The following is a 17,145-nucleotide window of genomic DNA, read 5'->3' as shown; positions in this document are numbered from 1 at the left end:
GGACGTGAACCAAGAGGAATAACGACTGCAAATGAAATCGTCGAGAAAATGACGGACGCTCAGCCAACCTGCAGGAATTCAAAGCTGGAGGAGTGGATGGCTCAGAGAACAAGGTGATGAAAGAGTCAGTGAATGAGATACACACTCCACTCAGCCTGCAACCTGTACAATATTTAGGAAATACTCAGACCATCACTCTGACATTCGCGGGGTGTAGAAAGAGCGTACGAGTAAGAAACCCAAAGACCAATCAGGTGAGCTTCACATACTGTACCTGCAAACTCTCTGGAAAAATTATGAGGGACGACATCATCATAAAATGTGAGAGAGGTGTTTTATGAAGTTGTTGGTAGTGAGTGAAAACCTCACATTTAAGATAAAGACTTAAGACACGTGGGCGATCAAGGAACATAAACGCAGGTCACCCACCTTGGTATCGAGGGTCTGGCAGATGCGAGCTCGTTCCGATATTAACATTTTAGTTTTGGCAATGAGCTGTTCTCTCTCCCTCTCCATTTCCTTCATCTTTTTCTCGACTGCTTCCTTCTGCTTCTTGGCCACAATGACCTGGAAAAATGTCAAGATCTAAATAAAGAACTAATAAAGAACTGAATACTATAGTACTGAGAAACTGCAAAGATTAAATTAAGGAAGTGAGAAAAAAAAATACAATGAAATGATAAGAAAAAAATGGGAAATTCAGCTTTAACTTATATTCCTAACTGTCAAGGATGCACAAACCTTTACGCCTGTATTATTAAACAACATCTTCCCTTGAAGAGGGTCGTCGTGTTTCAGGACTCATATAGTTTAAAACTCGGGTTGAAACACGACGACCCTCTTCAAGGGAGGATGTTTAATAATACGAGCGCGAGTCTTTCCACAGGTAATAATCTGCTCAGCTTAGAAGAACCCATATACCACTTCTGGTCCAACACCACTCACCTCCCTTTCTGAAGTCGCATATTTGACGACCATCGATTCCTTGTCTTTATTTGCCGCCTCGTACTCTCGTGTCATGCGCTCAAGACGAGTCGTGAGATCCGAGCGAATCTTGACATTTTCGGACATGTAACTCTCCTCTGCTTGATGTAGTTTTTGTTGCCAACTACATGCATCTGCCTGTGCCTGCAAGCAAAACGCAGATATTGTTCAGTGCTCTTCTTCTAATTCTATCAATTACATTTGTCAGACATTTATACAAAACACTGTAAAGCCCAAGAGCTATTAACTGGACCATTAATTAGGTTAACACATAAAACAATGATCCTCCTAAGTCAACCATAACAACTGCTATTAATTGGTTCACTATGACCATCTCTGCACACATAGAGCTTTATTACTCAGGTCAACCAACAGAGGTAGAGGAGGGAGGCCAACAGAGGTAGAGGAGGGAGGTCAACAGAGGTAGAGGAGGGAGGCCAACAGAGGTAGAGGAGGGAGGTCAACAGAGGTAGAGGAGGGAGGTCACCACTACTTTATTGTAACAGATGTAAACAGAGAGTATTGAAGGAGGTCGCGAGTGAAAAACAAAATGTGTGTTTGTACGTTACGTCACCTGCGCCAGAGTCTTCTCGAGGGCTTCTATCTGTGAGGCGTAGACCTGAGACGAGTGGTCAGCTTCAAGGCGGTCCACTTCACCCTCTAGCCTGGAGAGAAGATAATGGATTAAGGTATATATGGGTAGGTTATGATAGGTTAACCACACTACTTCAAGATATTTCAGAGATAAGAGCAATGTCCTTCATCTGATCATTAATATTGTATGACTTATCTTCTTTTATTTAAACACCATAATGTTCAGTGCTGCTCCTAAAGAATATAAACAAAAAAATAACTATGCAGTACCTTACGTCACCTAACCTACAGTACACGCCACACATTATTTACACTTCCACTGTTGACAAGTTACATTAATTATAAACTGTACAGTACTATAATAAAACTACATTCACAGTCTGTACACAGTAAGGCTCAGCTGTAGCTGCCTCAACAGTGGCTCTGGGGAGTGTGGGTGTAACTTATCACAGCAACAAAGAACTACAACTTATAACAATTGTCATGATTTGTGACTGTTGGTTTACACTACACTGGCTTAGTTATTAATACTGTGGTCAAAAGAGAGACTACACCTTGTGGTATACTACACCTTGTGGTAGCCTACACCTTGTGTAGTTTAGCCTGGTACTCACCTGGCCTTCTCCCTCTTCAATGTGTCACACTCGTCTAATAAACACGACAACATCCTCATCAGGTTTTCTTTGGGCGTGGAGGAGAAATCCACTTTGCTGATCTCAAAGTCAGAATCGGGACTACACTCATTTACTGCTGTCGTCAGAAGGCTTTCAATTTCGGTGAGAAGACAACTAGAAGTTTTGGGATCCTCAGGTACAGGATGGGATGGTAAAGTTAATACTTGGTTACTTTGGGTAACAGCGCAGGTTCTACTGTGTCTGGACGAGTCTGGTTCAGTGCTACTACAATATACAGAATCTACTTCAGTTTGTTGTAAATTGTTCTCCATTCCTCTGGTGTCACTGTCTGGGATATATTCCAGGGAAAACTCTACAACACTATCATCTCGTAAAACACTGTTGGTTAACATCAGTTCCTCCTCTGCAACATTCATCATTCTCTCTTCTGTATTGACTGTTTCCTCCACTATTCTCACGTCACTTGAATTCTGTTTTTCTGAAGCACAAGAACCTTCCCCTTGACAGTCTTCCACACCTTCACTCTCCCTGGACCGTGACGACCCACCACTCGTCACTGTATCATCATCTTTATTAACTAACATCTCACTGGACCTTTCTAACGGTAATGCTTGAAGAGTTTCATTTTCCATTCTTGTTTGTTCAATATCCCGTGGACCCGGCCGATCCAACGGCAGGAGTTCGCCGTCATCATCGACGATCTTGTCGATTTGTACATTCTCTTCAGATTGTAGTTTTGATTGGTCGTCAGCCTTTTGTTCATCCATTTTAAGTGGTTATAGTCCAAATAGAGTCATGTGGACTGTGCTGGCATCTGAAACATGTGAAAAGGAATATTAACAGCTCTTACCTACAGTACTGTACATTGTAAACTCTTACTTCACTCTTAATATCCTGCACATTCTATTAAAAGACTTACTTTGGTCCCACAATCTATACCGAGTCCTTCTTCCAAGATACAATACAACTTTGTAATTACTATATTGAATCGGGGGTGCTTGAGGACATTCTCGCTGTTTATCCCAAATTTGCTAGCCCTCACTGATTAGTCTTCAATTAGAATACGACGTCCAATGTATATGAACCACTGCCTTACATGCAGCGAACAGTGACATCACCCACACGACTCTGACCTATATACAGTATACTGCTAATGAATATGATGTATTTCTTTGTGTACAAACCTCTGTCCTGCATGGCAGTGAATAGTGACATTACCCACATGAATCTGACCTCTATATATACAGCTCCTCCCCGACTTACGACTGGATTAGGGACCCAAATCCAGGTCATAAGTCGAAATGGTCGTAAGTCGGAAATGCTTAAATAATACATATAAAATCTAAAATGGGTCTCTTTTTCTTCTCAGCACCACAAAACACTCACTTTTAAGCTTGCCAGCCATTTTAAAGTGAATTACAAAAGAAAATTTTGTCTGTGTACTGATTTAGGGACTCGAAAATGCATAATTTGACCAAATTTTGGTACGACTGAGACAGGTCGTAAGTGCGGGTGTGGTTGTAAGTCGAGTAGGTCGTAAGGCGGGGAGGAGCTGTATAGCTGTTAATGAATATGTTGTATCTCTTTGTGTATGAACCTCTGTCCTGCGTGGCAGTGAGAAGTGATACCACCCTCAGTGTTAAGATCTGACTGAATTACTCAGAATAGGCAAACTGTACTCCAAGCTTTGTCAATAAATTTGTTAAACTAAAAAACTTCTTCCCAGCTGGATTATGAACCTTTCCACACTTGTACAACTTGTCTTAAAATGCCACGAAACTTGCAGATTAACTACAATTGAATTCTTCCCTCTTTCATTTACGATAATATCAAGAGCTACAGTGCAGTACTATTGTTCTGTTATATACACTAAATAATTCTATATCTACAGTATTAAATTTCTGGTGGTTCTTTTTCTTTATTGTCAAAGGAAAAAATTTGTAAAGGAGTAATTCAGATATTGACTTGATGCAGCACTGTACAGAACTTCCGTTGACCAAACACTCTCTCACCACTGTGTCCTGGGTAAACATGGGTACGGTGTTAGTCAGTGTAACACCACCCAACATGGCAGGTCTCCTATGGGTATCCCAGTTTCCTCCTGTACTAACACTGGACAAGAGGAACATAACAAAGAATGGCTAGTGAACTCATAAGTAGTGAAATGAAAACAATTAATTAATCAATGTAAATATCCACTCCAAGACAAGCTGAAGATGTAATATATGGGGGCCACCTTAGTACAGTACTCAAAACAGCCTACATGCACAGTATTGTGTTTTTAGGCCACTTGAACCCCCTACTATTTTAGATACTGGTAAGAAAGTTCACCTGAAGGTTAGGCACCCCAGCTTATTTCCCCCAGTGTTTAAACACCCCAACACAAACCTAGACACATTGCTCTTGTCACCATTGTTTTGTTCCATCATAAGAACCAGACAATTATGAGGTACAGTACAGTAGTGTTTTCTTCGTCTCCTTCACTATGGACACGCCACCTGTCACAATTTATTGACTAACACCAGATGATATTAACCCGCTCAGAGACACTGTACACAAGGAGTTAAAAACCTAACAACTAACCTAACCTCCCATAACCTTATCTATCCTGCCAAACCTCCCATAACCTAATCTAACCAACCAAACCTACCTATCCTACCAAACCAAATCTAACCAACTACTCCACCATAAGATACTGAAAAAAGGGAAAATCAATTAATTTAACTACAGTATAGTCTGGATTTACGCGGTTTTTGTTTACGAGTTTGGTCATTCACGCGGTGCCTTGCCAGAACGAAATGTTTTAATTACGCGGTAAATTTCATCATTTACGTGGCAAGCGGCTGGAGAGGTCCAGACCGCCGCGCCATCTTTTGCCCACGCGGTCCATTCTTGACCATACGCAGGAAGCGGCGCGGTGAGTGGTGCCGCTCTTACGTTATCGCTGAAGTCATATGACGTATCGGACTGTGATTGGGCTACGCATCCTTACCACCCACGCATTCCCTCCGCCGCTAGCTGTGATTGGTCTAATGTAACATGACGTGCCCTGCCACCAGACGGTAGAAGTCGCTGACCTAGCCGGGCCTGTCTCATTGTTCTCAGTCCGCGTATACAGTTCTCTCTTGTGCCCGCTATTCCCCTCACAATGGCTTCAGCAGGACCCCCCACCACCAGAGAAAACCCTTGAATTACCTGGACCAAGCCATGATAATGTGAAGGAAATCATCGAGTTGGGGGAGAAAATTAAGCTCATCCTTGACAACGACCCAGACAAGCATCAGTATGAAGAGTCTAATAACCATCTGACGAAAGTTATGGAGCCGTTTGTCCAGATCTATCTCGACAACATCAATGCTAGTCGTCAACGTAATATTAAGGACTTCTTCGCCAGCAACCCACCACAACCACAGCCAGCCCAAGTCAGTGATAGTGACGATATGGACTTTGAGGGGTTTGTCTGGGAGGCCCTGCAAACCTCTGCGAGTAGTGAAAGTGATTCACCGGAGGGCAACTAATCTGCCCTCTGCCTTGGAACCAACCGCCATCCACGTGTGCCGACCCATCTCTTCTACTAATGTAAGTGTTAAAAAATCTAATATTATTGATATTTCTCTTAAATATTAATTGTGCATACCATCATAAAATTAAGATGTTATTTTTATTACAAGGTACGTATTGTGTCGGAAAAAGTGGAGTTTGGGGGTCGGCCCAGTCTCTATTGCAATTAATCCCATATGCTCTGTTATTTCGTTTACGCGTTTCTCGTTTTACGCAGATCTCCACGGGTTCAATTGACCGCGTAAATGCAGACTATACTATTTATAAAATTTTGAGAACAAATGTGATAGGTGGCAACTACACACAGTACTGGTGGTGGTAGTTCCTATGATCATGAAACAAAAGTTGCCGACATTTATCCAAAACTCGTGGAATTTGCTTTGTTATGTTGATATAGTATAGTATTTATCTCTTACTGTGCAACAATTAATGTTTAATTCTGAAAAGTTAAAATAAAAGTTTTATTCTAATATAAAATGTCCAAAATACCGTCCTTGAAGAGGAGTGCAAAAACTACAAGAGGTCCCCCGAACACCTACTGATATGAATGAGGTTTTACACTTTTTTATTTACCTGATGACTTATTTTTTACTCTCATTTACTGTATTTTGTCATTCTATTTCTTCTTTTGTCTTAAATCAAGTGATTTTAGAGGTATACAGCTCCTCCCCGACTTACGACGGGGTTAGGGACCCAAATCCAGGTCGTAAATCGGAAATGCTTAAATAATACATAGAAAATCTAAAATGGGTGTCTCTTTTTCTTCTCAGCACCACAAAACACTCACTTTTAAACTTGCCAGCCATTTTAAAATGAATTACAAACGAAAAATTTGCCTGTGCACTGATTTTCGGGACTCGAAAATACGTAATTCTACGAAATTTGGTACGACTGAGACAGGTCGTAAGAGTGGGAGGATCTGTATAAGGACTTAGGCTGTGTTATAGTGGGATTTTAAACATTGTTCTGTAAGTACGGTCTGCACATAGCACGTATTCTAACTTACGGACAAATCCAACTCACAAACATCCTCAGAAACGGAACCCGTTGGTAACCCGGGGACCCCCTGTACTGTACCACCTGTAGCACCCTTCACAAGTGTTCTAAACAGCCCTTATTCCTCATGTACTAAACTTTAGTCTTAAAACCTGACTCACTCACTCCTGTCTCCACCAAATTTGCTTCTATAAACAAAAATAAACATACAGTATCATATCTGTTAAGCTGCCAACAACATTAGGTAATACTTTATGAGAGCTGTAGCCCTTAACCAGCAGCTTTAGGCGTTATTCTGGGAGATAAATGCTTTCTTATCACACGAACGCGACCAAAAATTCTCAAAATATTAGCCGTGCCGAACATACGCGGCCGGGTGCATCGCGTGACACTGCTTACGTCTGCAGTACTGTATTTTGTTTTATCCTCAGGAACAATTTTTGTATAATAGATGATAACTACAACATGTTAGGTGAACTTGTCAATGGTTATCTTATATCATCAGGGTGGTGGGTGAAGAGCAGCAGCTGTCAGGAAAAACTATAGGTGTACGTGTGTTGCAGTAGGCCCATACACCTCCCTTAGAACGGAAGGAGGTGTAAAGGCTGTAGTTGGAGACTTGAAAAGGTTTGGGTGAAGCTGCTTTGGTCAGTTGAAGTTCAGATAGTAGTAAGGGGTCGGGGGAAGAGGTTAATAGATGGTGCTCCACAGAAGGAAAATTGGATCTCAGTCCGCGAATGTTGGAAAAATGAAGTGTGAAAAAAGCCGATCCTCCAGCAACAGCGGTGGAGTCAGTTGAGGCCCCAGTAGTCTGATGATGATCAGGTCGGCCCTGGGGTCCACAACTAACCCACTCGGTCCGAGCATACTCTATCGTCCACAAAAAACACATTGGTACCAGATAATATAAAAAATACTTTGTTTAATATAGAGGGGGTCCACCCCGGCTAGGAATTAAGGTAAGGTTAGGTAGGTTTCTTTGGTTGGTTAGGTCAGGTTCCATTAGGTTCATTATTATTCATTTGCAACAAAAGTGTATAGAATGAAAGTTACTTGGAATGATAAGATATATCTTTAGCATTTGATAAAAAACTTAAAACTAATTGAGAGTCCACATGTAAAAATTGACCAATTACCCAACTTGAAGTTAGGTAAGGTTAAGTGGTTAAGTCAGGTTGATGTTTCTATCATCGTGTTGAACATCATACAAATAGTACGTCCAGAAATTTGGGTTCAAACCCATAAGTTATTTCTATTGCTGACCACGTTCCCTTTATCTTGAGGAAATGAGAACAAATACACAAGGATTACATTTAACATAATAACACTTTTACAAGTTTTTCAGTTAAATCTGCAGCTGCCGAGGCGACACCACCATCACCCTAAGTCATGTTTACAGCAACAACATCAGCTTGTGCGGTGATGTTCGCAGTTTTGTGCAAACATAACATTGTCTTGAAGGTTCCTTAAGATTTGGGTAATATTGCAACAACCACCAACCACAGAATTCCGGAACTTCACTACACCCAATCGACAGTTCTATTTTTTCTATGATCACAGGTTAGGTTAGGCTTGGTTAGGTTAGGTTAGGTTAGGTTAGGCTTGGTTAGGTTAGGTTAGGCTTGGTTAGGTTGCTGTAATCTGCAATCTTACCAGATTTTTTTATATTTTTCCAGATTACAATATAAGAACACTAGTACGTATAAAAGGTTGGTTTGGTATTATTGCAGTTTGGGCCAATACACGGCCGGCTGTTTTAACCATCCCCAACCTTTCGATCTCCTTATTTGGAGTATTTCTGACCCTATTTCAACCAGGGGCAAGAAATAATAACGTCAGAAATAAATTTAAAAGTTTTCCCATACTTTTGGGGGAGAGAGAACTCTAAAACGGGTACAGTTCTTCCCACTGGAAACTAAAGTCAAATTAGATTAAATCACACCAAAAATACACTGACAAACTAATTTATAATCTACTCGGGCATAATGGCCAAAAGCTGCAATTTTACCGCTGGTTCATTGATTGTGGCACTGACCATAACTACAAGGGTTATTTTATTTCAGGTCATCCAGGGAATCGGTTAGGTTAGGTTATCTTTTGTTTAATTATTTCAAGAGAAAACTATAATTAAAACTATTGTTGAGACAGTGACATGTCCTTCACCCCAGACACTGCCACCTTAACATCACCTTCCTCTTCGTTCTTCTCCAAAACATAACGTCACTTAAGGAAGGAACTAACTTAAATAATACCTTTCTGTGGTAGGTTATCTGAGTAACTCACTGGAGGGAGATAAACAGTGTGGATCACCTCCCATCACCTGCTCCCTTCTCGGCCACTGACAGCTCTCAAGATTTTATTTCCTGCTCACAATACTGATAACTTTATATGTTATATGTATATATTTTATAATCGTTCATATATTTACCTTACGTCTTGTTAAAATAATGATGTATTTAATATTCCTATAACTACATTACAAATTTGTCAAAATGTATGTAAGAGAAACATATAAATATCACTTGCTTCACAGGTACATGATGCATATATAAGATATTTACATTGGCTTTGTACAAACTGTCAATGTTGGTGAAAAAAATATTATTTATTTTTAATTAAAATGTCACTTTTTATTTCTTGTACAAATATAATTGTATTCAGTTTCGTTCAGTAAATCTAGCCACTATTGATATATACATCATTATAACAAATTACCCAAATAACTCCTCTGGGACAGGTACTGTATGTGGTATGGTATCAGATAAAGTAACACCTCAAATTAAAACGTATTTTTTTTTATCACTAAGTGTCCAGAATATCTTAAATATGATTTTATACAGATTCGGGGTTTAGATCAGTAAGGCATTTATTAGAGCAGTGAACATATTTATTATTTATCATTATTGACTAGTGACCTCAACCCCCACATAAAGACCCCAGTGGAAATACTTTTCTTTTCTTTTTCCTTTATCCTCTTCACCACTGATCGGCTCGTTAGCCGCTTGGGCGATCAGTCACGTCTCTGTTACGCACTGTTGGCAAGTACTGGGCATGTACCGGCTCCTGAATGTACCTGAACCTGTGGTCAAGTCTGGTCTTGAAAGAACTCACACTCGGTGCCGTTGTAGTGGATTCCTCCCCTACAAACGCTTGTCGCTGAGTAGCCGACCCCGCGAATTCCCCAGTGTATGCCTCGTGGTCTAGGTCAACCAGCGCCGCCTTACATGACGGAGGTCAACTATAAGCCACGCCTACCTACGCTATATAAGACCTGACCTCGTGATGACCTACCTCTCTTTCTACCTACACCAACCAGCAAGCAACACCACCTCCTCAACTCTTGCCTGGTGGCCCTCGCTCCCGCCGGCGAGCATGGCGACCCACAAGCTGGTCCTCCTCTGAGCACCCTCACCAACCAGCTCTCTCTACATCACGCTTGTAACCACGCTGCCATTTCCCAGCACCAAGGTGCATTGTACATCCAATACATCCAATACAGAGAGCACATTGTGAGTTTCCTTTCTCCATCCCATCCTGAGTGTGAACCAAACATACCTTACCCCACACCGTCACAACACTCTCTGGCAGATTGTTCCAAGAGTTCACAACTCTTACTCAGAAAAAGTTTGCCCTCACAGTTTTCTGGACCTGCGGCTTCTTCAATCTTGACCTGTGACCTGTAGCGTACTGTAAGTGGCCAGTTGTCAATTCTCTTTAGTTGTATGGGCACACAAACGTACGTACATGTAGATGTAGCCACTCAGGAATGAGGTAGGGCAGAAACTCACGATGCGCTTTCTGTATATATATTGTTTGTACAGCGCAGTGCTTAGGAGTGACTAGGTGAGGAGCTGTGAGAGATGTTGCTGGTCCAGTAGCTGAGTGTAGAATGTCCTCCCGATACGATACGAAGTCTTTAGTTAAGAGGTGAAAGAAGATTATTAGGAGTTGAAGGAAAAGTGGTGAAACTGAAATACAGTAGGAGTAGAAAGAATCTGGGCTCAACCAGATCGCTTCATCTTTCTTATTGGTGTTTTGTCTTTGTTCTGCTCCCCTGGGTCGTCAGACCTTTGTATTAATATTGGTTTATTTATATAATGCTGCTTATTATTATTATTTGTTATTGTTGGAGTTAGTGAGCCCGCCCAGGTCCTTGTGTAACTGGGAGGGTAGTCACATTTTTATTTTTTATTTTTTTTTGAGGTGTTAGTTAAGTGTTAGTTGTGTTAGTCTAAAGGTACACTGTATGGAGAGGCCTGCCAGGTTCTTAGTGGAGCTGGTTGGTCACTCTCATCTTTATTCCTCTAGTAATGTTTTATGTAGAAATGTGTATGTTGAGGCAGGAGGTGGTTCAATTACTTCTTCCTGGCTGATATAGCTGGGAGGGTAATCACATTATTATTATTAATATTATTAATATTTTTTTTTTTTTTTTTTTTTTTTTGAGTTAGTGAGCCCGCCCAGGTCCTTGTGTAGCTGGGAGGGTAGTCACATTTTTAATGTCCTCCCTGGGCAGGCGTGGCCGTATTTATACAATTTACCAGGATCAGGATTTGGGGTGCGCGTAGCGAGAGGACTAATCACAGCGGCTCAAGCGTAAGGTGTGAAACGCTCTGATCCTGAACTGGAGGTTGATGGTCGAGACTAGGTCGGCGATCGTACCCCTACGTCCTCTGCATAGACCTAGTCTCTCGGCGCAGCTGGCTGTACGCTGATTGGCTGGTCGGCGTGCGGCCGGAGCTCAGTTGGAAGTTGTAGGGGAGAGGAGCCACTACAATACTCCCCCTCCCCTCCCGGCGCGGCGGGAGGCTGGATGTTGTCCGGGTTGTGTCCCACACATAACACATACCGGGCAGGTGTACGTACGACTCGGCCGCTACGTGTAACAACTCCCTCCAGTGACACAAAACCTGTGGGAGAATTAGGAGGAGAAAGAGGGTTTGAGATTAGAAGAGGTTGTACAAGCAATGGTTGTTGTGCTCCTGCTGCTGCAGGGGCTGCGTCAGGAGGAGGGTCCATGGCAGGAGCAGGTTCCATGATAGGTGCAGGTTGTATGTCAGGAGGAGGGTCCATGGCAGGAGCAGGTTCTATGACAGGAGGGAGGTCTATTACAGGTTCAGGTTCTATGACAGGAGGAGGGTCTATGATAGGTACAGGTTCTATGATAGGTGCAGGTTCTATGTCAGGAGGAGGAACCATGGCAGGAGCAGGTTCTATGACATGAGGGAGGTCTATTATAGGTTCAGGTTCTATGATAGGAAGAGGGTCTATGACAGGAGCAGGTTCTACAGCAGGAACAGGGTGTACATGAGGGTGAAAAGAGGGTGCCCAGAAATGTCGTGGGCGTGGTGTTGCTGCCGGTGGTAACTGCGGGTAGACTGGTGCAGGCGTAGTTTGTTGATGGTGCTGCTGGGCTGGGGGCCCGACGGGTAAGGTGGCCGGTTTGACTCGGTCTATGCTGACGGTGTCATGTCTGCCATTCCGGATAATCGTCAGGAACTTTGCTGAACGGGTAACCACCTGGAAGGGTCCATCGTAGGGGCGTTGTAATGGGTTGCGATGAGCATCACGCCTGATGAAAACATACTCGGCTGTGAGTAGTGCAGGAGGGATGTGTTCAGGGCGCCGAGGAGGCTGGCGTGGAGCAGTAGCTCTGAATGCAGAAACTGCTTGTCGTAGCTTTTGGAGTAAGTCGTGACGAACGGCTGGAGTGGTTTGGTGAGGGTCAGGAGGGAGTGAGAAATCCCCGGGTAGCCGAAGGGGCTCGCCTAGTGTAAGATCTGCTGGGCTACAGTCCATATCCTCCTTGTGTGACGCACGGATGCCGAGGAGCACTAAGGGAAGCGCATCAGTCCAGCTGTAAGGGTTGTGCTGTGCCTTGAGTGCGTCCTTCAGCTGCCGGTGAAAACGCTCTACCATGCCGTTGGCTTGAGGGTGGTATGCTGTAGTGCGTTGTCTAGACGTGCCGAGGAACTGTAGGAGGTGCTGCCAGAGTTGTGACTCAAACTGGACTCCTCGGTCAGTGATTACGGTTGCGGGGGGGCCAAAACGAGAAACCCAACCGGACATGAAGGCGCGGACAGTAGTCTCTGCTGTAGCATTGGGCATGGGAATTGCTTCTGTCCACCTGGTGAAACGGTCGATGCAGGTGAAGATGTAGGTACTACCGTAGGATGATGGAAGAGGTCCCACGATGTCAAGGTGTACTACTTGAAAACGTCCTTTGGGAATAGGGAAGGTTTGTAAGGGGGCCCGTATGTGACGATGTATTTTGGAGGACTGGCAGGCCAGGCACTGGGCAGCCCATTTCTTAGTATCAGACTTGATGCCGGGCCAGACAACACGTTGCGTGAGGAGGCGCTGGGAGGCCTGCACACCCGGGTGGCTGAGACCATGGTGTACTGCGCACATCATTGTCATCCCTAAAAATCCCATCTAATTCATATTACGCTACATAACATTCAAATGCACAACGCTTGTAGAACCCCAGAAAACGGGAAACATTGAGAAAGGACAACTCCCCTACTCAAGGTTCCTAGACCATGTGTGGTATTGTACCCAGGTATAATTATATCATATCAAGTGTATGTATTCATAGCATTAAGGATCACTCAGGGTAGGCATAAGATGAATGTTAAAGTCCAGTTGAGCCGGACTAGGGTACTGTAAGACTAAGTGTGGAGCAGGGTTTGAAGGTCCTACTATTTACGTCTGTGAGCGTGTAGCGAACCTAACTCCAACAGATATCATATGAAAATACATGAGAACAATGATCGGGAAAAAGGGATAAATGTATCAGAACTATGTGAGGTGTTGACAGTGATCTAGAAACTATACTGGAAAGGAAATATCGTGTATGCGTCGGTATGAATTTAATACACCTCGTAGCCTCACGTGACATATACCCACGACAGGTACAGTGATCAAAGAATCTGAGGTCTGTGTTCAAATAGTGCGCTGTGTGAGAGGAGGATCCCTCATTACAGTTTTTAAGTGAAGTTGATACACCCCCGCCATGATCATTCGGCTTTTGTTTCAAGGCGCGTCATGTACCCGCCTCAGATGCCCGTTGATATTAAAATCCCAGGCATTTAACCAAGCACTAGCAAACCAAGACCTGACCTTAGTGTATAAGTTAGGATTAATATATGTGTTTATAAGAAATGAGTGACAATATACCGTAAAGTGTTCAGGGGAGAACCATAAGAAACAAAAATGTAAATTGAGGATTGGAAACTGTAGGCCTATGTGACGAGAAGCGGCGGGAAGCCGGCCTTAGTCTTTCCCGTTCTGCCGTCAACACAGGTCAGTGTCCTAGCGGGCTATATCCCGCCCTACAATTAAGGTTGATAAATAACAGTGACTACAGTTTAAAGCTTTGCCGGATATATAAGTGTGATAGGGATGTGTTAAGGGATGGGATAACCGCCCGTCAGGCATTATTGCTTAGTCTTTCCCGTTCTGCCGTCAACACAGGTGCCACGTGGTTGGGGTATCTTGCCGCCCGGCTGCCATTGTCTCCTGGAGCGCCACACCAGGTGGGGAATTACTCCCCACTATACCAGTCCACTATGAACCGGTGGATTCCCAGCGCACCACTCCACATGAATAGTCACAACTAAGGAGACCGTGAGAAACTGCGGTCGTCACTTGGAGCGACCTATAATACCAGGCGTAGAAATAGTGCTGGTATGTCTCTAGGTCAAGCCCTCGTCCTTACCCACCGAGGGCGGTGTGCGAACGAGGGGCCCGTTGTGTAGACCTAAAAGTCACAAGGAGTCACATACTTGCAGGTATGGAGTGTAACAGGTGTGTTGCGATGGTGCTACTATGTATGATAACCGACGGTGCTACAAGCCACACCAGTGGAACAGTCTGATGTGTTAAGGGATATTGTAAGAAGGAACGACCGAGATACGGCGTTCACCGATTGTTGTGCAATAAGTGGGTGGATGACCCGCCAGTAATGTAGGAGTCTGGGGCCCAGTTGGGTAACCAAAATTCCGTTGTTCTTCTGAGGAAGGCCAGTTCATGTATGTTTTTTTTTACCAGTGTGTTTTATAAGAAATAAATCAATGAAGACATGTTATGGTTTCACCCTTCGTTACCCTTATCGATCTGATCAATGGAAAACCTAACCCAATGCCTAGTTCACTCTGCCCGCTACCTAACGAGCTACATGCTGTCCAGAGGGGGTCTGGTGGCAGCGACCCTTAGAAATTAAGATTAGAGTTAAGTTATCCCCTTAGATTTAGTGACCCCAGATCTGGCAGTATAAATTGGTGGCTATAGCGGTGGGATGGTTTTTAATCATTGATCAAATCCGAGGGAATTGAAGTTGTGATTTAAAGTTGCAAGTATAGACAAGTATTTTAATGATGGATAATCTGATTTTTGAGTGATACTTGCAGGTGAATATGTATTAATACTTGCAGAAGTTGTGGATTAACTTTGGTGACGTTGAGGTAAGGGAGTCCACACTGTGTCTGAGAAGTGTCTCAAGTGGTTCACCTATGGAATACCATAGGACTTTCGGTCTCCAGTTGATGTGAGTTATAATTTTTGGTGCCATGTTAAGAGGTTGCATAGTGTTGTATTATACCATTGATCAATTAAGGTTGTAGTAGTACAGGAGAGTAGTTGTGTTAAGCGGTTCGTATTTGTCTTGGGCCGAGAGGTAGCACTTTAGGTCAAAATGGCTGAGTCAGTAGAACAGGGAAGTACCATAGTTGGGGACACATTGGCAGAGAGATTGGAAGAGGCTTTGCTGATCAACGCGAGACAATACTCGGCGTTAGAAGAATCACAGACACAGGTTAAGGAACTAAAACAAGAACTCCAGGAACTAAAACAAGAACTCCAGCATGCAAAGAACCAAGACACTGATCTAGAGTATGGTGTAGGTAGGGACACAAACCCAACTGACCCACCGGCAGAAAGTGCCCAATCTGTACCACAATCAGGGAACGATACCACACACCCAGGTAGCCTTAGAGTTGATCCAGGGGTTCTGCCCAAACTAACGGACATGGCCAAGAGGGATGATAGGGAAACAGCCGTGTTCAACCTTAGTTATGTTAGAACGTTATCATTGGAAACACTAACAGGGCCGGATTCTGAGAGCCATATTAGAACTTTTTGTAGACAGGTAGAGTGGTTACTGAAGCAGGATGGCCATAGGGTAGAAGCGGCTCTAAGCCGAATGGAGTATTCCGTAGAACAGAGGGTTCTACAGGAATTGGATAGCAAGAAGATGTGGGATTGGAACACCCTTAAGCAAGCTTTGACAAAGTTCGACACAGGCCAGAATACTCTGAGTAAGGCATGGGAAGGTTTTATGAGAGAAGAATATCATGTAGAGGACGAGCCGGGAATATGTGTGGAACGAATGAAGTATAAGCTGGCAGCCATAGAGAGCAAGTTTGAAGTGATACAAGGGAAGGATCAGCTGATGAAAGATGTATTGTATACGGGATTGCCAGGGCAAATGCAGAGAGAGTTAAGAAGATACAACCAGTTAGGCATATCCTTAGAGCCTTTTTTGAATGAGTTGACAAAGTGTAGGGACTGGTATTTGAGATCACAGGGCAGGGGACAACAACATGTTAGACAGACCCGCCAGGGACCAGTACCAGAGGCTTATAGAGCCCAGGGGGACTATCGTAGGAACGAGACGGACGGAAGACCGGGTCGGAACACGAGGGGGAAGGAAAATAACACTCAAGGTTGGACAGGAAATGAATGGTGCGGATATTGTAGGAAGGATACCCATAGTCCGCATAATTGCCCCTCCAGACCCAGACCAGGTTCATGTTACGCGTGCCTGAGGATGAACTGTAAGAGTTATTTCGCCACTTGTCCAGGACGCCAAGCTAGGAATCCCCATTCGGGCCAATGACCACGACAGCCGTTCCCACGCAGTTCTCCATGTATTAAGTTACCTATATGTGGACATACTTGTCTAGCATTGGTTGATACGGGTAGTGAAGCTACTATCATTAAAGATAGCTTGGTTAGTGCCTTGAAGGTGGGGCCCATTAGGCCTTGTACCCAAAGATATGTAGCTATTAACGGGGAAGAGTTTAAGACCCTAGGCACTGTTGTCATCAGTGTACAGTTGTCCCGTAGGAAAAGAATCCGTCACCAAACCGTAATAGTGGAAGATAACATGTTGGATACTGATGTATTATTGGGAGCAGACATTTTAGGCAGATTTGGAGTTTGGTGGCATCACAAAAAAAATCAGTTCAGTTGGGGGGGTCATAAACAAGTTTATTGGACACCGAGTCATGGAGGAAAGTTGCGAACGGTTGTCAAAGTCAAACAGTTCACGAAGGCTTCGATCGTATCTTCCCCCAAGGAGCTAACTAGCTTA

The 17,145-nt window shown here is 43.5% G+C and overlaps 1 protein-coding gene across 1 annotated transcript; it reads right to left on the bottom strand.

Moving 5' to 3' along the window:
• Positions 1–429: 429 nt before the first annotated feature.
• LOC121865268 (coiled-coil domain-containing protein 186-like) lies at positions 430–9,111 on the bottom strand (the record flags this gene model as incomplete). Its single annotated transcript, XM_042364625.1, is given in 5 exon segments — positions 430–567; positions 946–1,128; positions 1,559–1,649; positions 2,193–3,027; positions 9,023–9,111. Coding segments are annotated over 4 exon segments (1,200 nt in total), but the record flags the coding sequence as incomplete, so codon positions are not given.
• Positions 9,112–17,145: the final 8,034 nt, after the last annotated feature.

The sequence above is a fragment of the Homarus americanus genome, unplaced genomic scaffold, assembly GCF_018991925.1.
Source record: "Homarus americanus isolate GMGI-L3 unplaced genomic scaffold, GMGI_Hamer_2.0 scaffold47483, whole genome shotgun sequence".
NCBI classification, from domain to species: Eukaryota; Metazoa; Arthropoda; class Malacostraca; order Decapoda; family Nephropidae; genus Homarus; species Homarus americanus.
Note: the sequence above shows the minus strand (reverse complement) of the source record. Positions and strands in the feature narration are given on the sequence as shown.